This window comes from Camarhynchus parvulus, chromosome 11 (assembly GCF_901933205.1).
Source record: "Camarhynchus parvulus chromosome 11, STF_HiC, whole genome shotgun sequence".
Classification (NCBI taxonomy): domain Eukaryota; kingdom Metazoa; phylum Chordata; class Aves; order Passeriformes; family Thraupidae; genus Camarhynchus; species Camarhynchus parvulus.
In genome coordinates, this window is record NC_044581.1 from 8,000,941 (window position 1) to 8,022,632 (window position 21,692).

General features: G+C 50.8%; 1 protein-coding gene across 1 annotated transcript in view; it reads right to left on the bottom strand.

Annotated features, from left to right (window-relative positions):
* Positions 1-3,175: 3,175 nt before the first annotated feature.
* CFDP1 (craniofacial development protein 1) overlaps positions 3,176-21,692 on the bottom strand; it is a 60,085-nt gene continuing 41,568 nt past the window's right edge. Inside the window, exons 6-7 of the mRNA XM_030956289.1 lie at positions 8,864-9,022; positions 3,176-3,933 (exon numbers count right to left, since the gene is read on the bottom strand). Coding sequence (XP_030812149.1) covers positions 3,843-3,933; positions 8,864-9,022 — 250 coding nt within the window. The 3' untranslated portion in view covers positions 3,176-3,842. The remainder of the gene's footprint in view (positions 3,934-8,863; positions 9,023-21,692) is intronic.

Consider the following 21,692-nt stretch of genomic DNA (forward strand, 5'->3'; position numbering starts at 1 on the left):
GTCAGTGCCAGCACCCACCCCCAGCACAAGGATGCCCCGGGGTGGAGAACCTCAAATGGGATGGGAGACCCACAGGCCACTCCATTACTCCCCATTACTTTTGAACACACTGCAAACAGAATCCCACTGTGCTGCTGGGTGGGACATTGCTCTGAAGGAGAGGTGAGAAGAGGCTGAAAACAACAAATTGGAAAAGGATATGATGCTGCCAGCATCACCTTCCAGGAACCAGCTCTGCCCCTCAGGGAACTGCTGCCCTGGCTGCAGGGAGATGCTCCTAAGGTCAGCTCCATGCTCTGGTCTCTCCTTCTCCCATCTGCCACCCTTTGCCTGATGGCAGCTCTGTCCATGAATCCCACTGTGGTGCTTGGGACAGCCTGGGGCTATGGGATGCACCCCCAGCCAGACAGCATTTAACCTCCTCCCATGTCAACACTTATTCCCGTGTCCCTTTCACTGAAGCAGCTTTAAATGCACAGTGTCACCTCCTGTCATGATTCCTCTGGCCCCATAACGGCCCCCACAAACCCCAGCAGATCAGTAAAGCTGAGCCTGTGGGTGTGGGTTGGACACAGCTGGTTTTACCATGGCCCCAGCACATGGATGCCGTGGCAGAAGCCCTGACCATCAGGACACACAGACACAATTGGAGCCTTGTTTGGGGCTCAGCTGCACAAGGGGCCCCTTCAGGCGGCCAGGGAAGGGGGAGCTCCTCGGAGTGAAGTGATGCTCTGGCCATGAGGAACTCCTTATAGGGCCAAAATTACCCCAAGCAAATGCCCAGGGTGGGTCCTAACCCATGGAGAACACGTGAGCTTCCCAGAGAAGACAGCTCAAGGTGGGAATGTCTCAAAAGAGGGACCCACATCTGAGAACATTGCTCTTCACAGAAAGTGCAGGGCTGTTGGGGACATCAAGGGCTGGTGGGTCCTGGGGCCACCCCCCTTCATGGCAAGGCAAGTGGGCAATGGAAATAGCAAGCAGAGAGGGGTTCTGGTTGTTTTCTTTTTTCCTTCCAAAGCAGCCAAGCTGTATTTTTCTGGAGACCCGTAAATCACTCCTCGTCTTCAGGGAAGAGAGGCGAGCAATACATGATCCAACGCAGCAAAAACGCGGGACGCTGGGGAGCGTGGAGGAAGCCAGGAATCAGCCCGGGCTGGAGGCTGCCTCCCAGCCATCCCACCAAGCCTGCCCCAGCTTGCTGGGCCAGGAGCTGGCACTGCAGCCAGCATCCTCATGCTGAGCTGGGCACACCATACTGCCACGAGCTGGGGAGCCCAGCAGAGAGGGGACTCGAGGCTCTTGGCCACTGCCATTACATTGCCCTTTTCCAGCAGGTCAGGTTGCTTCCAAGATTTCAAGGTTTTCCACATTTGCTCAGCTGAAAAGAAGAAAAATCTCTGGAGGGTTTCTGAAGAGCATAGCTGGGACTGGCAGGCAGGATCCCATAAATTGCAGGTCATCAATTTTCCCAGTTCACCAGCATACCAGGGGAGGTTCTGCTGGCCACATCCCTCTAACACACCACTAGTGTGCATGTGAATCCAAAGCCATCCAGAGCCAGATGCAGCTGCAGGACACACTATGGACACAGCCTGGAGCTCTTTAATGCTTTTAAAAACAAGGCTGAGTTTGGTGCCTCTGGTCTTTGGGATCTCCAAGAGCACTTGTTGCATCTCCATTCTGCTCTTGCTCGTGATACAATGCACAGAATTCTTTTCCATTTCTTACCTACTTGGTGGTGCCCAGCTGCTGGAGCAGAAAGCACATCCCTGGAATGCAGCAGGGATACTCACACTGCAGCAAAGGTTTTGGTTGGCAGCCCCCAGAAGCCAGATGCCACGGGGTCCCAGCCGGTGCAGGGGTGACATGACCCTTCCCTGCCACTATCCAGCATCACAGGGCAGAGACGTTCCCAAATATTTCCTCTTCTCCTCTCAGCAACAGCAGAGCAAATAATTACCCTGGCTGCCTGCTCAGTGCTCAGCAGGCCCAGCCCTCCCAGCCCTGCTTGTGGCTACCTCAGCATCTCGCCATCTTCAGGGATCTGCAGCAAAACAAGCCTGGGCTGCCTTGGGAGTCGTTGTTGGGAGGGTTCCTGTAAGGAGGGCAGGACAGCACACAAGGGGAGAAGGAGCTGGAGATGGTTCAGCACTACCATTCTGAGCAGGAGAGCAGCCAAACTACTGCAGCAAACCTGCCTTGCGCCACAGCCCACACTGAGGTCCTGCCAGGGCCATTTACTGCCACGCAGGAGCCCCAAGCTGAGATATCCCCACAACAGTGCCCTGCACAGGGACTCTGGTAGTTTTTGCAACCTAAGCCAGAGCAGCAACTGGCTTGGAAGTGTCTGGAGATGAAAACATGTCATCACTCAGTTGTTTTGTTTCTGTCCAATTTCAGGCTTGTTTAAGCAGGTCCAATACAGCTGATTCTGTACAGAACAGGGTGCCAAAGGCTGCAGCTCCCCTGAGCACGTGGTGTTTTGTTCTGGTCTATCCTGCAGCACAGCCACAGAGCAGGGGCTGACTCAGCAGTGGGCACACGAGCCCCAGGCTCAGGCCGTGCTCAGAGCTGCAGGCAAAGGGCCATGGCAGCGATGGCCTCGCTCACCCTGTGGCCCGGAAGGATGAGGGGCTGGTGCTGCTTTCCCCCAGCACAGCACCAGCATGAGCTGCCCCACCAAGCAAGCCCAGAGCATCCTGTGGGGAAATGCTGGTGAATGCCTGCGTGCACAGGCCAGACATGGGGAGCTGCCCAACTCCTCCAGAGCCAGGCCAGCAGGGATGGCTGGGATGACAGAGCATTGCTGCTCTCCAGCTCCAGCTGCTCCTTCCACACCCAGGCACCTTGGCCTGCCCTCCCAGGCAGCTGCACTTGCTGGATGTCCCTGCGTGGCCATGCTTTGGATGAGTTTCCTCACTCCTGCAGCACTGCTACAGGACTACACTGACTGTCACCCTCAGTTCTGGGTTTCATTGCACCACCAGCCCCAGTAATGAGGAGGGAAGGTGATTCAAGCACTTGCTCTGACCTCCAGGCTGCTATCAGGGCACACACTGGGCACCTCTGAGAGATGTTTTTATGACTCCTGTCAGACACTCCTTGCTGTATGTGATCCTTAATTTCTTTGTCCTCTGCTTCCCATACAAACCACACTGCCAGCATGCCAAAGTGTTGGGATGGAATACTTTATTCACGTGAACACTCAGATCCTGGCCCTTCCTGCCTGCTGCAGCTGCTCCCATCTTCTTCACAGCGTGAACAAGGAAGGATTTCTTCACCAGCTTGCTTAACCCCCCCCCCAGCATCATCAGACCCCACAAACAAGTACAGACAGTTTGGCTTTGTCTGGACAGGAGCAGAGGGCGGAGGGGCAGGGAGTGCTGCGGGGCTGGCAGAGCAGGCAGAAGGGCTCCAGCCCACAGCTTCAATATGCACAGCAGCCATGAAACCTTCCTGCAGCTCCACTCTCACCACCAAACATGCCAGTACTCTTCCAGCCTTGGCGGCTCCTCCTGCTGCCAGAAGCACCTAGGATTGGGAAAGGATGGGTGCCACCACTTCTTCTCCTTGGAAAGTTGCTGCCAGAATTACACCAGTGTCTTCTATCAGCTGCTGGGCCATTTAACCCTCCAAGTGCCTCCTGTCCACTGACAAATACCCTCCCCAAACTATTACAGTAAAAGGAAAACCCTGTACATTGAGACGTACAGGCTGAGTCTTGGGTAGAGAACAGTTTCCGTGCTTGGTGGTTGTTGGTGGCCGGCAGCCCCCAGCCAGCCCTGGGGCACAGAAGGGAGCAAAATCCCCCATGTGGGGGGCTGGCCACCCCCAGCACGTCAGGGCTTCATCCTGCTCAGTCTGATGTCGCGTTCGATTTCGAACTGCCTGTGATCCACGCGCTCCAGGAACGCCTTCCTCTCGATGTACCTGCAGGGAGGCAGAGGCAGAGGCTGTGAGCAGTGCCTGTGGCAGCCTGTGTGGCCCCAGCCTGGGGCAAACCCCACCTGAAGGGATGAGTAAGGAGGGAAACACTGTCTGTCTCCCTCCCTCTCTTTCCATGAACTGATCACTCCACTGAACATCTACGGACACCAAAACTGCTCTGTGGCCTGCTGGCTGCCATCTGGGGGACTCCCAGAGCTCTGCTGGTCTCATAGGCTAGAGAACTGAACTGGCTGATTCTGGTTCCAGCTCTTCTCCTACAGCTGAGAAATGTCCTCCACAGGCACCTTGAAGGGGATCAGGCCTTTGCACCACCTAGCAAAGCAGCTCAAACCCAACCACGACCTTCAACACAAGCTGACAGGCCCATGATACAAGCCAGGAATAGGCACAGGGAGCATTAGGGATGCAAAAAGCATCACCCAGCAAGCCTGCAGCAGCTCAGGGATGCAGGCCAGGGGTTTCCCAGCCACAGACCAGCTTCTAACCACCGAGTATTTAGTGCTGCCCCTCAGCATGGCACCTGAGTGCTGCGAGGAAGAAGGCACACCTACGCCTGGAAAAGCAACTCGCTCCTCATTAATGGCATGCAGCTGAATTTTAATGTAGTTCACTGCAAACCCTTGCCATAGACAGCCCGGGGCTGTGCTACTAATTAACCTAGAGAAGGAGTGAAATTGCAATTCAAAACAGGAGCTGTAACTGAATCATCACAATTGTTTTGCATTTGTTCCAGGGTGGCAAATACTGGACTGCCATCACAAGGTCATTAAACTTGTGTGGGGAACCACTGAATTTGGCTGTTCTGTTGGTCACTGCTTTTCCTGCTCACCAGAGCAGCCCACTGCTTGAAAGCAAGACCAAAGCCTAAGGGAAGATGAGCATCTCAGGCTCTGCAGTGCCCAAGGCCCTCATAGGAAGGTTAAAGGCCTCTCCTACCCAATGGTCTCTCTGAGACAGATGAACATTTGGTGATGAGGTCCCTGCAAGGTCAGGCTGAATGGGGCTCTAAGCAATCTGATCTAGATAAAGAATTCCTGCTCACTGCTGGGGGCTGGATTAGCTGGCCCTTAAAGGTCCCTTCCAACCTGAACCATTCAGTGATTCTGCAATTCTTTATGCTACAGCTATCGAACCTGTACTGAATGTGTCCCCAGCAGGGAGCCTCTGCCCTTGCTGCAAGGGACAGCCCTGACACTCCTGCCCACTCAGTCATCACTGGAAATGAATTAATCCAGATTCATTTCAGTGAGTGATTCCCCCAAGCGGGTGAACAGCCCCATGTGTCCCTGCTGCCACCCACTCCCATCCCAGCTCCAGCCCTTCTCGTGCTGACACAACTGGGTCAGCTCATCTCCGCTGGCAGCGAGGGGCAGGGACCAGCACGGTGCAATGCAGGCCAGGAGCTGGCTGGGAGGAGGTATTTTTGTGGCCCCTGCCCCTCACTGTTGGAGGAGGGCTGTGTACTGAGGCCCCCTCCCCAGAGTGGCTCAGGAAAGGCAGGCAGGGGAGTGTCGCTTCCCTTCATCCCTGTGAGCAGGGAGGTGACCGGCTCCTGGGGCTGGGCTCAGAGAGGCCACAGGAAGGAAGCTGAGGGGTCACGCTGTATGTGCTCAGTGTCACTCCTGGGCGTGTGGTTTTTCTCGCCCTGCACTGCTAAACACCAGCCACAACCCCAGCTGGGACAACAAGGACAGGAGTTACTGATGTTCATCTGGGAACACCCCAATGGCCTGGGCAGCAACAGCCCAACCTACTGAATCCAAAGCTGTTTTGGCCCCTCTGGGACACCCATCTATCAACCCCAGCAAGGGGTCAGTCTCTTTCTTCTCCTCTCCCCCCGACTGCTGTGCCTCTCTGGTGGGCAGGGCCTGCCTCCTGGGGGATTGATATGGATCATGAACCAGGAATGCGGTCTCACAGCCGCAGCCAGCAGCGCTGCATGGAGGAGGAACTGCCACCGACGTCATCCCATGGCGTTGTCCTTGGCTGGCCACAGTGAAGTGCTCTAGGTACCAGAGCAGACCCCCAGGCACTACCTGGGCATGCACCAGGGCTTGTGGGGCCTGGCTGGCTTGTGCTGCAGGCACACAGGGGCTGGAGGTGCACACAGACGTGAGCAGGGAAGCTGCAGGGTCAGCACAAGCCCCTCCATGCTCCGAAACCTGTGCTGGAGCTGCAGGGCAGCTCTGTGCTCAGCCAGCTCTGAGCAGCCAACACCAAGGCACCAGCAAGCACAGTGCAAAGTGCATGAGGGAGGCACAAACACCCTTCCTGTGCTTGTCTAAACAACCTTTGCTACCTGAATCAATAGCTGCCTGTAAATTATCAACCCGCCTGGAAATGGGGCAGCTGTGATCCACAGCAGAGCAAAGTAAACCCAGTGGGAGGGAGCAAGGCTGTCTCTGCTAACAAGGGCAGCTGCAAGCTGCTCTGGGGAGGGTCTTTGGTGCTGCCTGTCCCCTGTCAGTCACCATCAGTCACCCGGTGCAGGAGTGCCGGGGCCGGCTGCTCCCCCATGGGGCTGCCCTACAAAGGTGGCCCAATTAAGAGGCCACTACACATTTCCATTTATAAAGCACATCAGAGAGATGAACAGCAAAGGGGATAGCTGCCTCTGCTCCTTACTGCAGCCCCTCCTGACAAATCCAGGACAGGCCCTCAGGACCTGATACAGCCAGGCTGTAAAAGCCCAGATTCTAGTCCTAAGGAAATGCAAATCTCTGGATGGGGGCTGCGGGTACAAGGGTTGGAAAATCAGAGGCAAGGGAGGACAGGCAAGGGGACAGCACATGTCCCCCTCTGTCTCAGGAATTCTAGGCCCAGGCTGTGGCTGGCTGATAACTGGCACTGGCAGCAGACAGATGCCACAACCCCACTGCTCCCCTGGTTGCTGTGTTCTGGTGTGGCTGCTGGAGAAGGGCCAGGGAGGTACGAGGAGCTCTGGGCTGCAGCAACTTCCACAGGGTTAGCACAATAAAGGAATTCAGCCTGTTTTCTCTCCTGAGCAAAAAGTAAAGCTTCCTGCTTTCCTTGAGACACACATAGACCATCTCTGTAAGTGCACAGGATGTGTGGCATCGAGCAAACATCTCCAGGAGTGGGCTGCAGCTTTCCTTGCAAGCAGACATTTACAATCACACAGCAGGACACGTGGGGAGCAGAGGTTTCTAACAGCACCAGGGATTAAAGGCAGCGCCCTGCTCTCGCCTGCCTCGGTTGAAGGGTTAACAACAGCTCATTACAATTTTTATAGAGATGTGTAAATGATTGCCCACTGAAGGGTGAGCACGGCTGACATTATTAAAGGAGAAGAGGCAGCTGCAGAAGGGACAACAGGCTCCTGTGAAATGACCTGAGGCCGGCAGCAGCTGTGTCTGTGTGACCTGCCCCCCAGGCGAGATGGCTGCTCTGGGAGGGCACTGCACCCTTCACACCGAGGTGGTCTGTAAGCAGAAATGCAGAGGGCTGTGCCTCCATCGGTGCTCCTCCCTTTACCTTGAAGGTGGAAGTAATTCCTAGTGAGCAGATACTCAGTTGATCCCCTCACACTGCATGCCTGACTAGTATAAACATATTCATAAGGAGTGTCTCAAGTTATCCTGGCATTGTGTTCCTCATTTGTTTAATGACAAAAACCGCTTGCCAAGAGCTCAGCAGATTTTCTAGCCTGGGATGTGACAGGCAACAAAACCCAAAGCTGTCCAAGATTAAAGATGCTCTTAAAATTGCTGCTCTGCTTTGCTCATCTTTTCCATGTGCTGATCCCTTCTTTAGCCTTCAAGGACCATCACGTGATGAAGGTTTGCCAGGCATGAAGAGCAAGCTGTCCTGCTTGGATGGGGCGGGAAAGGAAACAGCACTGGCCAAGAACAGTTGACATACTGGGTTTGGGCACACAAGAGATGACACAAACACTGCTCTGCCACAACTGTATGTGGTGTAAATCATGCACCTCCTTGGACTTCAGGGATCTCAGAGGAACAGCTGCTCCTCTGCAGCACTCCTACTGAATTGCTCTACTTTTTCAAGGGCATGCATTTATTTCATGACCAGAAACAGATCAGGGGAGATTTGATGGAGAAGGCGTGTTTGTGGAAGGGTGCAAGACCAAACTGAAAATATCTATCTGATAGTTTGACAGTTATAAAATATCTGTTTAAAACAGAAAATCCAATCTGTTGGAATGCAGAAGCTTTGAGTTCTTCCAGTAAAATAACAGCTTATAATAAAATGTACATTTTACGAGCTGTCCACTAAGCTGGTTATGGTTCCCAGAGCTTAGCAAACCACTTGTGGTGGAAATGCTGCTTCTGATCTCATTATCACTCCCTGCAGTGCATGTTATTAACTTTCTGCTTTATTTACAGCATCACCATTTACTTTTATGATACTTCCATTAACTTCATTGGAGTGAACATTGCTTGATGCACACAACCAACGCCCAGCGCTGCCATAATCTCTGACGCACCTTGCCAGCTGCTCTGGGTTTACACACAAATCTTTATGCTGGAGGAAGGAGGACAGATGCAGCTGAAACGTGTGATTTGAAGGACAGAACAAAACCCTCCCAAACTGAAAAAAGAAAACAGGACAAAGGCAATTGTGTTTCCTCATGGAGGGGGCTGCATTAGACAGACCAGTTCATGCTGTGCGCCACAAGCAGAAGAGATGACAAAGCCAGACATTGGCTGGACTTAGAGAACTCACAAGGTTGTGAGTAGAGAGTGAGAGGTGTTTGCAGACTTACCTGTCTCCCTGTGATGCCTACAGCAGCTACTGGCTTTATGTAACCCTAGAATAAATCCTTAAGAAACCCCACGGGTTTTTGAACTCTGTAGCCAGCAATGGGCTTCCCACATGTAAAGGAAGTGATGGGAATTTCTGGACTGCTATTAGGTAAAGCCCCTCTTACCCATCTTTTCCTCGGTTATGGATTGCCAGCTCCTCCACAATCCCCTCCTCCTCCTTGAAGTTCTCCCAGTCCAGTTTAGATTTCTCCAGTGTGCTCATCTTCTGCTTTTTGGCACCGATCTTCCCCAGGAGGCTGCTCATACCGCTTGGCCTCTTCACCCTGATGGAGATTAAGGAGCAAATGTTGGTTAAATGCAGGGAGATGGCAATTAAAAACAGAGCTGAGAGTGGTGGCCTCGATGGTGGTGAGCCACTGCCACCAAACAGATGGCCACCAACTCCAGGCAGCCTGCAGGCGGCAAGGTCACGCTTCCTGCAGATCCTGCTCTGCCGTTCCCCTGGAAGCAGCAGAGTTCATTACACACATATCTCAAGTGCTTGGTTTTTGTGAAAGGGCTTTTTCATTTATCTTCTTAAGAGAACAGAGAGCTTTCAGGCCAAAAGAGATCATTAAATCATCTAGTTTGACCCCTTGTATATACCAGGCCAAGCCATTCCACTGATCACCTCTGTGCTAAGTCTGCTTCTTTGTCTTCAGTTAAAGTGTTGTTTTCTGGAAGGCATCCAGCCTCAGTGCGTCACTGGTGCTGACAACACATCCAGGAATTAACCATTTACTTGGTACTAATGCTTGATTTTCTCTAGTTTTAGGTTCTGGTTCCTGCTTCTTATTCTAAATCCAAGAACACTTTGGTCTCCAGGCAAGTCTCATTAGTGACATACTTGTACACCACTAATGAACTTACATCTGAATTACTTTTATGCAAACAGATAGAGTTCCTTATGCCTCTCATTGAAATGCATTTTGCCCCAGCCCACTTAAAAATTTTGTCCCCCTGCTTACATTTCAGTGCTCTTTGAAGATGGGAGCACAGAACTCCTGTAACCCCCACCCTTCTCCTGATTTGTTTCTATCCAAGCATCACTTAAATAATCCTGTTAGCTGCACACTGAGTCCCAGTGCACGTGCACTGTGATCCCATACCATCTCCTGGGTCCCTGTTTGGCAGGAAGACCACTTTGGCCTTTCATCCCTTGTTCTTAGAGGAGTGAAATCCCACCCGTGTGGTGGGGCCCCCCAATCTCCCCTTTATGCTGGGAAATGCACGCACAGGGGCTCAGGTCAGCCAAGCTGCCCTCTAAGGAAGACAATTCTCAGGGATAGGAACCCGTAAAACAAACTTGTATTAACCCTTCTCAACCCCCCCCCCCCAGGAATGGGGGGCAAACAGCATCCCATTGAACTCGTGTTTACACACATTCCAGAGATAACTTCAGGTCTGCAGGGCCTTTGCCTCTGCAAGAAGCCAGGGAGGAAATTACTCTCGTTCCTGAGAGATGAAGGAATTTGGGAAGGGGGGCCCAAGGAAGGCAGCCAGGTGAGCATGGCAAATTGCTCTCCATCAGTGCTCTCTGAGCATGCTCCTGCCCAGGGGTAGCTGTTCTTGGGAACGTATCCAAAGTTGTCCTTATCGGATCATTAGCATGGTTTATGCTTCCGTAATTTGCAAGCCTCTAAAGGAAAATAATTCTGCAGTTTATATGGAATTAAATCAAAGAAAATGACAACTCTGTAAGCCTCAGCCAGAAGACTCTCAATGAAAGAATGGCTGGCTAGAGTCACTTGGGGTTGCAGCTTCCTGACAGAGATATATTTGGGATTAAGGACATCTTGGCAGGCTCCATAGCAACTGGACAAGGCTGCCTGCCCCTCCTCAATACCAGCCAGAGGAGCAGAAATGTCCCAGGATCAGCCCTCTTATTTCTTTCAGTCCCTGCCCATGGCTGGAGCCCAGCCCAACAGCCAGCAGTTGTTCACTCTGTGGGGACACAGAACAAGCTGGATGCTCTGTGATTCGCCTTTATCCCCGAACATCTCATCAAGATGTCTACAGCCCTTCACATCATGATCACACAACAAAACCTTGATCCTTGCTCAGCCTCCAGTTCTCCCTTACTTTTCAAGGCATGATGGCTCCAGGTATCCTTATCTGCAGGTAGCAGGGAAGTGGTGTAAGGGGGCAAAATGGGCAAAGATGTTCTCAGCAGAAGAAAAAATTGGAGACACTTGGTTCCCACATCTGGCTATCCAGGATTACACAAGCCTTGCTCAACCACCAACTCAGTATCAGATGAGTGTTCAAGATGTGAGGGAGTCAGAGGAAAGGAGATACAACAAAGAATAAGGATGAACCAAATAAAATATTGGGCAAGCCTCCCCCATGGCATTCTGTGCTGCACAGCTGCCTGGAAAGCAGAGCCCAGTGATTGTGCACAGTTGTTCCTCAAGCTACACTGGGAGGCCTTAAAGGTGACCTGAAACAGATCTAGGGAAGTGCTATGGCTGATTCAGCTGGCAACACTCCTCTGCCCCAAGCCTGGCAGGCAGAAGGTGTTTAAATTAACAAGGTATTCAATAACACATTTCTCTGAATACACTTAACTTTCCAGACACACTTGGGCTTAAGATTTTCCTACCTTTGAAGCGGGAAAAGCAGGGATGTAGAAATGGAGGGTGTTGTCCCTTGTCCCTAGATTTCTCCTGAATGTTTTATTGGGGCAAAAACCCCAATGACCCAAGAGCCATCTCACCTATCCAAGGACACCCACAGCTCATCTGCATCCACTGACCTTTCCATGGGTGGAAGTCCACAGTCACTGTCACTTGAAATACAGACAGGTCTGACTGCAAAGGACACAGCACACACCTGGAAAAACCCAGCTGAAAGTTCTGGGATCTTTGCTGGGTGTTAGAGAAACCTCTGCCCTGCAGAGTGACGAGCAGGCTCAGAGGCAGGCTCACACATGCTGAGGCTGATGTTTTTTGGCTGAACCTCGGTCAGCAGCTGGCAGGGAAGGGCTGAGCTGGGAGAGGGGCCAAGCTGAGCTGCTGAACATGTCTCTGCATGAAACACAGAACTGGGACCTGCTGACAGCCACTGCTGTCCCCACACCACAGTGGAGGAGAGATGGAGGCAAGGGAACCAAAGGCAAGATGGTTCATGGCCAGAGGTGGAAGAAGAGATGGTGCTGGCTTCAGGGAGCAGGAGCTGCAAATGAGATGAGAGCTGCTTACGATGTATCTTCTCTTCCATGGCAATTCCCGGCATAAATTAATAACGTCTGGATGCACACATCCATCTGTAATGGGGCTCAAGGCCTCTTGTATGTCCTCTTGGCCATGGATCTCAGAAATATTGCTTAAAACATATAATTCACCTCTTATTTGAAGCTACAGAGTCTGGGCTATGATATGGACCTCCATCAAGGACATCCAGATAATCACAAGAATACTCACAAGTCAACAGTTCCTTCAAGGCAAGGGAACATGACAAGAAAGGGCAGGCTATGTTGCACCCTTGTGTTGATGTCTGCTCCAGAAATATTATCACCATCCAATGTCAGTCCCATGCTGGATAACCTGGTTCTGCTCCTGTCCAGACAATTCTGTGCTGCTGCAGCAGGACCAAGCCTGGGCCAGGCAATGGGGCCAGGCACAGGCTGAAGGACATGTTTGAGTCTGCTGCTGAGTCTTCATTCCATGCTGAGCCTTTTATCACCCTGAATAAATCCAGCAAACCTGGGGGTGGGAATTCCTACGCTCGTGCCAAAATGAAGTAAATGAGAAACATTAAAGTCCAATTAAAAACTTGCTTGGCCTTAAATGCCTCATCTGTTTAAAAAGCAAGTAAAGGGGCCTGATTAATTGCATTCAGTGCCAACAAGAGGAATTATTACCCTTTTTGTACTCATTAAGGGTATCTGCTGTGGCATCTTTAATCACTAAGGCATTTAAAAGAGAGAAAGTAATTTGCTAAGACATAATGGATCCCAGGGATGAGGATCAGGACAATCGCCTATTTAGGACACAAAGACATGCTCTGAATTTTCACAATTAAAAAGCACAGCCAAAGAAGAAAAGGGCTGGGGAGCTCTGCCTTGGTGGGGAGATTCCCCTGCACCATCTAATGTCATCAGGACAAGGACTGTGCCTGTGCCTCATCTGGAATGGTTGTACACAGGGACAAGCAGCAAGCCATGGGCTCCCTTGCTGTCCCACTCTAGGTGAACACACTCTGTACCCCTGTCCTTAACAGTAATGCTTCCCCTCATCTTGGTGCAAGCCTGCAGCTGGAAAGGCTTGGAAAACTGCTGCTATAGCAGTGATGAAGTGTCACTGCCACATGTAATCCCTGATGTCTTGTAACATGCTCAACAGTGTCTGGGAAATGTATGCCTGTTTGATGGAGGTGGACTTCATCACAAGCCTTAGAAAATAATCTTCCAGCAATTGGGAGCCTGGCTACAAAGATCTCATAGTGCATCCCACCAGCCAAAGCAGGATGAGGTCCTCTCCCACCCACCCAGAGATGGGTGCTCTGAAGGTCTCCTGACACCAATCCCACACACACTGAGGTTTCAGTACTTCATCAGCCTTTCACTTATGTAACTCTTCCCCAATGACTGCATTTCCTTGCTCAGCCTATGACTTGGTATCTTCTTCCTGGTAGCTACTAAGAACAGATCACTCCCTCACTTCTTGCAGGAGCCTTTTATGTCTTTGAAAGCTTTCCATATTGCCCCCCCCTCCAGCTTGCTCCTTCCTAGACTAAACAATCCCAGGTCCTTTCAAGCTTTTCTCATTCCTCATGGCTTCCAGCCCTCTGACCACTTTCACCACTCTCCACGGACTCAGCTATTGGCCCTGTATTCCTCAAAATGCAGCATCCAAAACAGGAATAGCATGAGTGATGGGTTCACCAGCACTGGGAGCAGGGGAATGCTTCAGATGCTTGGGAAGCAGGCAGCTCCTTACACGGCCCCTGTGATGTGTGCCTTCTTCACAACCATGTGACAGCAGTGACTCATGTTGAACCTGTGATTCACTGACATATCTGTCTGCTCCACTGCTGCCAAGCCACCTTCTTCCTCCATCCATGCAGAACATTCCTGCTGTCCAGAGCTCTGTGCTGCTCCTCCTGTTTGCCCTCACATCTCCCCTGACACAGTGATCTCAGATATCTGAGCGCTGAGCAGCATGGCAGATCCCACCATCAGGACACAGTGCTGGCAAGTAGATGTCACCAAGTGCAGAAAGATGGCATCTCAGGCCCCAAAGCCCTTAAAACACCATCCTGACCACCCAGCCCTGGCTCTCCTGCTCTCCCTCTCCTTCCTCCCCTCCCTTTCTCACTGGAACTTGAGATATTTCCTTACAGCACAGCAATGGCAGATCTGTTCCTGTCACCCCAAGTGCCTGGATGGCAGAGATTCAGGTGAGAAACTTGCCCACTCAGCAAATAGAGGATTTTGGACATTGTAGTATCTCTTCCTTCCACAATCTGCTGTAAAGCTGAATAGTTTCCTTAAGTGCAGGAAATGGTTCTCATGCAAACTAACCACAGCTGGGCAACTCATGCAGCCAGTAAATACTTTCATTTTAATAAAGTGGAAGATTCCTGCCCAGAGCACCATGCCCTGCTGTCCTTCCTTCTGCGTGCAAGGGTAGGAGAGGCACTGCACGAGAGGGATGCATGCAGAGACCTGGCTGGGGCCATGTGCCAGCTCTGCTCTTCACTCCCAGGCCATCTTCCTCAACAGAGGAGTCAAAATGCTGGCAGGGAACCAGAGGGGCACATCAGGAGGGCAAGAGCAGTGCCATCTGCTCCTTAAGGTCAGGATGGTCTGGGTGGATGGGGCAGACAGCAGCAGAATGACAGTGCCTGGTACTGCCAGCTTGCAGAACCTTCCCCAGAATGACATAACAGGTCTTGTTCTTCACCTAAAAGTGACCAGCTCTTCTCACCCCTAACCCCACACAACCAGCCAAGGACAAGAAGTCTTCCAGGAAAAACCCAACTGCATTTGTACTTTCTCTCTCTGCCCCTACTTGGCATTGTTTCCCAAACAGGCTCTCGGGTGGATGCAGAGAGCAACCTGGCTTGTTCTCAGCTCTGCCTGTCACAACAGGTACTTAAAAAAGCAAACAAGAAAGCCTCTTTAACACCAAACAAACAAACATTGAAATCCCAGGTGGAAAAAAACAGAAAGCAAGGAAGAAATGAAGATAAAAACAGGGTGGATGGAGGGTTGGTGATGATCCTGGTAGGAGGACACTGCCCAAGGCAGGCTGGCAGGGAGAGGACTGATGGATTCCCACCACCCAGCCAGGGTGGCACAGCTCAAGGAACTCACTGCCAACCCAGTGGTGCCTGTCCATATGTTCCACTTGCTGAACTGGTAACAGGTACCCAGCATTTACACCCTCATCACCCACAAACTGAGCCAAAGAACCTGCCTGAAGTGCTCTGGAGTAGTGGGGATTTCTGACACAGTGCTGCATCTCTGTGTGAGGCTCTGGAGTAGTGGGGGTTTCTGACACAGGGCTGTATCTTTGTGTGAGGCCTATCAAACTTCTGCACTCTGAAGAGCACCCCAGACCAAGCCACTGTGGAAAAGCAGCCATGGCTGGGACAAAACCCACTGAGTGCTGCTACAGGGTGCAGCAGAGCAGGCAGCTGTGTCCAAAGGCAGCAAGAGATGCAAGTGCAGTGGGAAAATGGGAATTACCCTGCCTGTGATCCTGCCAGCAGACCAAAACTTCTGCTGCATGGAGGGCTTTGCTGACAGGAGTCAAGTCAGCTCCTGGTGAAATGCTCTGACCACACACCTGCAAAAGGAGCATGGTCTGACTGTAGCAGACCAAGTACTTACAAGGAACAAGGAAATGGGACTTTTAACTCGAGTTGATAGTGTGAGTTAACTTTTCTCAGGCTTTTGTTCAGGCTTGCCAACCCATGCTAACCTCAAGTTGCTTTGTCATCACTGCTTTTGCAATCTCAAGAGCTAAGCTGAGCCCCAGGTCCTGTCTGATTTCTAATGTCATCCCATACTCCCTGAGACCTCAGACAGCCTCGTGGTGGAGACCCCTACATGAACAGTGACGTTCACAGCTTCTTTCTACTCATAGGAAGTCTTTGACACTGGCTCCATTGAGCCAAGGAGGCAATCCCTGAGGAGGATCACAACTAAAGCACACTAGTGCTCAAATAGCAACGTGACAGACAGACAGAAATGTGACAGACAGAACAGGAGGTCTAACCTCTCCTTCCCACAGCCAGGTTCTATGTTGAAAAGTGTAAGACGGGGATAAAAGGCACCATGAGGCAGGGACAGTCAGAGCACTCCATCCCAGCAGCTCACAATTGAAGCCTGGTGAGATGATGCATTTTCCATCAGCCTGGAGAGGCCAGGGCAGATGTGACAATAAAAGCCCACGTGATGTTGCCCTGGTGAGGGCTGCTGCAGGCAGTGGCACAGCTTGCCATGGGCACAGTTGATTCTGGATGCATTTGTATCTAAATATAGTCAGTGGGGGAACAAAGATTTGTCACAGGGGAAAAACCATGTCAGTCCCAATTCCCAGCAAGAGCAGCAAGCATTGCCCGACAAAGGGCAGTGCTCCAGTATTCCAGGTTTATCGCTGGATTTGTTATTAATCCAGCACAGTAAGTTTAGGAGTGACTTTAGAAGTTGTGCAATGCTACTCTGGCAGAGTGCACCTCACCTTGAGGAGGGAAATAAGTGTCATGGAACCAGCTTTTGAACAGCAAAACGGACACAGCAGCAGAGCACCATGACATGGGCTGCCAGCAGATACCAGTCAGTGACTTCCTTTCTAGTGCACTCTCCAAGATACAGAAATACTTCATCCTATCTTCATGTCATGGACTGTGCTGGATAGGCCTTTTCAAAGTGCAAAGCTGGAAAAAGAGATCTAAGAGCTTCTTTGCTCCAAAACAGGACACCACCTTATTCTCCAGTCCACTTCCCAAACTGGGGCATAACACGTGTGTAAGTATACATAATACTGAACACATGACTACAGTTATTCCAGGAATAAAACCAGTGTTGGGTCTCCATGTACAGTAAGAGGCAAACTTGCTGAGTAGGGCAGAGATGGGATGTTCTAGCTCAGGAATGTCAGAGAGCAGCAGCAATATTACAGCTCTGCCAGAGCTGGCCTTTCCTCAGGCAGGTCCCATTCTGTGGCATCTAGGTCTGCACCCACTTCTCTGGAGGGCCTGGAGTCTCTTTTTACAGGCTCTGGAGGATGTGCTCATCAAAAAGCACATCAGCTCTTGGGGAGCTGACTGGCTCAGGCAGAGCCCCTGACCCACAGGTTCCCCTTATCAGCAGGAAGGGCTCATTAGGGATTGGACCAGGGTTTCCTGCTCAGGACCGAACCCTTTGTGAAGGAACTGCTGCCATGGAGAACCCACTTCCTAACAGCCAGAGGAAGCAAAAGATTTCCCTCGGGTCTTTAAGACAAAGTTGCTATGGGGTGGATATCAGCAAAGTAAAGTTGCACTTGTGGAGCTGGGCAGCACTCAGCCACGCACAGGCTGTTACTGCAGGATAAAGGTACCCCCAGCAGCATCCCTGCCTGCCCCAGAGCCAGGGACAATTCAGAGCAGCATAAGGCCCTCTCTGTACCAGTGGAACTGCAGCTGCCCTCTGGGCTGTACTGGCAGAACTATTTTAGCAAAAACAAAATCTCGCACCCTCCTAATCAGTATGACAGTATGACATTGTGTGGAGCCCAGGGCTCGTTCTGGCTCCCCTCCAGCCTGGAGCACAGACAGAGGCTGTTTCAGCAGCAGGCCAGCCAATTATATTACAATATCTGTGCATGGAGTTCAACAGGAGCTTAATTGAAAGAGCTGCAGCATTCAAATGCCTTCTGATACTACGAAGACGTTAAGGACTCCGGGATTAACCAGCACTAACCAGCCCAGTGTGATGCTCACTGACGGGTAAGGACCTGTAACTGGGGCTTGGTCTGCAGCCAAAGCTACACCCCTGTTACACACAGCACTGCAGCTGCAGCCAAATGCTGATGGAGCTGCCCCTTCCCAGCTGGAAGCTGCAGTCACTCCTCATGAGAGCTCTCCTCCACCCAGGGCATCCACGCAATACAAACCAGACCTGCTCCTGCCACTGAAGGGCTGCACACATGCACCAGAACTCCCAAACTGTTCCCACATGGACTACATTGAATTTGCAAAGCACTGCTTGTAGTAATTAATTTTACTGAAAAAATCTCACACATGTTCTTTATGTATATTTTACAATCGTCTTAAATTCATCAGATGTTTAGGGATAATAAGTGTGTCAGTTTCAGATGGAATTTGCTACACCAGCACAGAATCAGCACACCTACCCCATTCCAAGGTGGCGGGTACATTTAATTTTGTATCTAAGTGCTGCCACTGAGAGTGGCAAGAAATGCCTCTCATAAAGCTCCAGCAGTCCACACTGTGTGGGAAATGTGCAGGGGTGGGGGAGGAAGATGTCCTGCTTCTGCTGTTCTCACTTCTGACCCAATGGACACAAATCAGCAGAAATGCACACAGATTCAAGTTGCCAGTGATCTTATACTCCTATGTGGCTGTGAGGCATCTCACACCCCAACAGCAGGTAAGAGCAAAAAATAAAAGTGAGAGGGCAGGATGTGTTTGGTACTCAGGCCCAAGAGGTTGATGACTTGAAAGCTGTCAGAAGCTACTGCAGGCAGGGTCTGTGGCACACTGCACACTTGCTGGGCTCCAACCTGGGTAACACACTGAAGTATTTTAGAATAACACCCTGCATTACGCCCATATTTAGCCATGCAAATAAGAGTGACTTGACTTTCAAACACATGCAGCTCTAACTGACTTCACTGGGTTCAGTTGAGCTGTTTCAAATAAAAGAGTAACGACCTCACTCTGGGCTGGGATCAAGCACAGGCCATTCTTATCTTAAAAGACATTTGTTTGAGAATATTCTGAGCTGCTAGAACCAACAGCACTGAAGTTATTTCACCATGCAACCTTAAAAATGTTGACAGCTTTGTCTGCAAAACGACATGGATTAATTGGTGACCAATCCTTAAAAAAAGAATAGTTAGAAAAAAAACTGCCAGCAAACAGAGAAGTTCTTCCTCTCTTCAGAGGCTCACTCCTTCCTTCTTTGTCTAACAGCAGATCTTTTGTTCAAGCTGCAAGCAGCCCCGAGGTACACAGGGAATGTCTTGGTTATGACAAGCTCTGCACACTGGTGCGCAGACTTGGTTTTAATCAGCAGAGAAACCCCTCCAAATCAGGCCTAAGAAGTCCTGCTAATGGAATTGTTCCAGTGCTAAAGGGATTTCAAAGTGAATGAGTGTGGATGGTGGAGCAGCTGGTGTGACTCCCAGGTTGCTCTTTACAGTGCAGTGTGCCATGCAAGGAGGATCCAACGCCCCAAACACCCTTGAGAAAACAACCCCCAGTGTCCCCCCAGCACTGCAGAGTCCCTGTGTCTGTCCCTGTGGCTCCTAGACAGCCCTAGTGTTTAGTCCTGGTTAGCTTCCCACTGTATCAGATCAATGCCAGGTTTTGATCAAAGTGAGGTGAGAATGGCAGGACAGAGGCAGGGAGGGACCCCCTCCTAGCCCAGCAATAATCTGACAGCTTTAAGAATAGATCTGATTCAAACAAATACACTGCCTGCCACTGGCAAATATTCACAAAGCTCAGCAGCCTAGGAGAGGGGAAAGTTCCCAGGAAATTAAGTGAGGGTGAAGGAGAATCAGGGCTGCATAGCACAAATGCATCACACAACAAGCAAGGAGCTAGAGCCCAGTGGAGCAGCTGCTTTGCAGTGCTGTGCAAGTTAACCAAGAGCATAAATGTAATCTGTTATCTTATCCACTGCAAAGCCTGGCCTGGCAGCATGTGGGACTTTGGGGGACCATAAATGTTTGGGCACTACTACAAGCAGTCATAAAACATAAATGAGGGTTTCACCACATTTAATTGCTTTTGGGAAGGGTAATATCACTGGGGCATCCATCACAATTACTTTCTCCTGTTCCAGCCCGGATTAAGAGCCGGCCCAATGATCCAGATTGAAGAGGATATTTTGGGGGTAAGGAAAGAAGATAAATACCCTAAAAGCTTTAAACATGTTTGCTACATAAAACATGATGTCCAGCCAGGAGGGAACAGACAATAGAAAGTCAGCTGATGAAAGGATGTGTTCTTCTCAACAAGAACTTTCTCTGTTGATTCAACAACTTTCTAAGGCTGCAGAAAAGCTTAGTAATGAACCAGAGGACAGTGCAGAGAGCCCAAGAGGAAAAACTAAGATTATCCTCTGTTTTTCTTCCAGGGTTTGACTGAAGTGTTTTAAATGTCTGAGGCTGGCAAGGCCACCTCCCAGTGCCTTTTGGTTTGGCAGCACTCACTGAGAAGAACTGCCCTTCCTCTTCCCAGGGACCCACCTCACTGGGAATAGATCTCAAGTCTCCAGGGGAAGAAAATGGAAACAGCTGACTTCTCCCAGCCACAAGATCAGTTGTCACCTTCCAGCTGGAGGCAGGCAGAGGGGTAAGCACAAGGCTTTCCTTCCACCCACACAAAGCTGCAGGCTCCCAAACAGATTTTGCAGCTAACATCCACCTACCAAAATCTGCTCAGAAAGCCAAAGTTCTTGAACATGAGGACTGCACCCTGGCAAGGCTCCCACTACCTCCAGCAGCCTCGTGCAGAGGGGCTGGCAGGGCCAGGGCTTTCATGACACATCATCTCTGGAATTCACTGCTGAGTGTCCCACAGCCTCTGCTTGGTACAACGCCAGAGCTGTTTCTCAAATCCTTTGTGACCTACCAGCTGTTGAGGGCAAACCAGCAAGGCACACATCCACCCAGAGAGGAGACAAGACCAGTGGACTGTTGATGAACGAACACACTAATGCTTCAAAAAACTCACTTCACACTCTTGGTTGGAGGGAAAAGGTTCAGCTCCTGGCTGTCCTACAGGAGCCTGCATAATCCCAAGAAGGCCTTTAGTCCCCTTGTAGCAAAACTTTTGTCTCAGGAGGCAGAGAGCCATGCAGCAGCACTGAGCAAGGCAGGCAGGTCGCCAGCTGAGGACTCAAACTCCTTCAGGGAACTGTAACAGTTACATGGTAAATGCATTAACCATGGGAACAGCTTCCCAAAGGATGTGGTGGATCCCAAATTGTAAGTCTTTCCATTGTGAGTGGATGCCTCTTTCAGAAATGCAGGCTGTAGTTCAACCACAAGTGCTCACAAGGAGCTCTCAGGAAAATGCCATGACCCCAGAAAGGGCAGGGTACCCAGGCAGGCACTTTGAACCTCAAGCACCTAACCTATGAGACTTCTGCCCTTTGCATTGTGCCATGGAAATTCAAGCCTTTTCTTGGCTATGATCCTTTTCCATGTCTCTGCTCAGCCCAGTTTTCAGCTCTTTCTGTTATCTGCTTCAGGACAGCTAAATTTCCTTTGACCCAAGTTACTGAGCAATCCTCTGAACCTTGTCACCCTCTCTAGCTGGTTTTGTTTCCTTGTTTTTCAGTTACAACCAGATCTAGTGAAAGTTTCTCTGCCTCATAGCTCGAGTTTCTGTTCCCCCAGCACCAGTTCCTTGGCAGAACTCCCAGATAAGGACGAGTGAAAGCCTTCACAGCACCCAATGAGCCACACTGCTGGAGTCAGGTCGTTCACCATTCTGCCTGCTCTCAGCTCCTGGAGAGCAGTCCTTGGCAAGAGAGAGGAGGCTGAATCTCACTCATAGCATAATTCCTCATTTTCTTTAACTTCATCGTGACAACTGCACCAAGGGACAAGGCTGCCACCCTCTGCCTAGGAGCTACTTCAGGATACGCCTACAGTGGCACTGCAGTGTGCTCACTGATGTCAAGCACCCAGTTATGTCTGTATTCTGAGTCCCCCCCGTCAAACCAGATTCCTCTAGCTGCTCAAAACATTTGCTAGTTTCCAG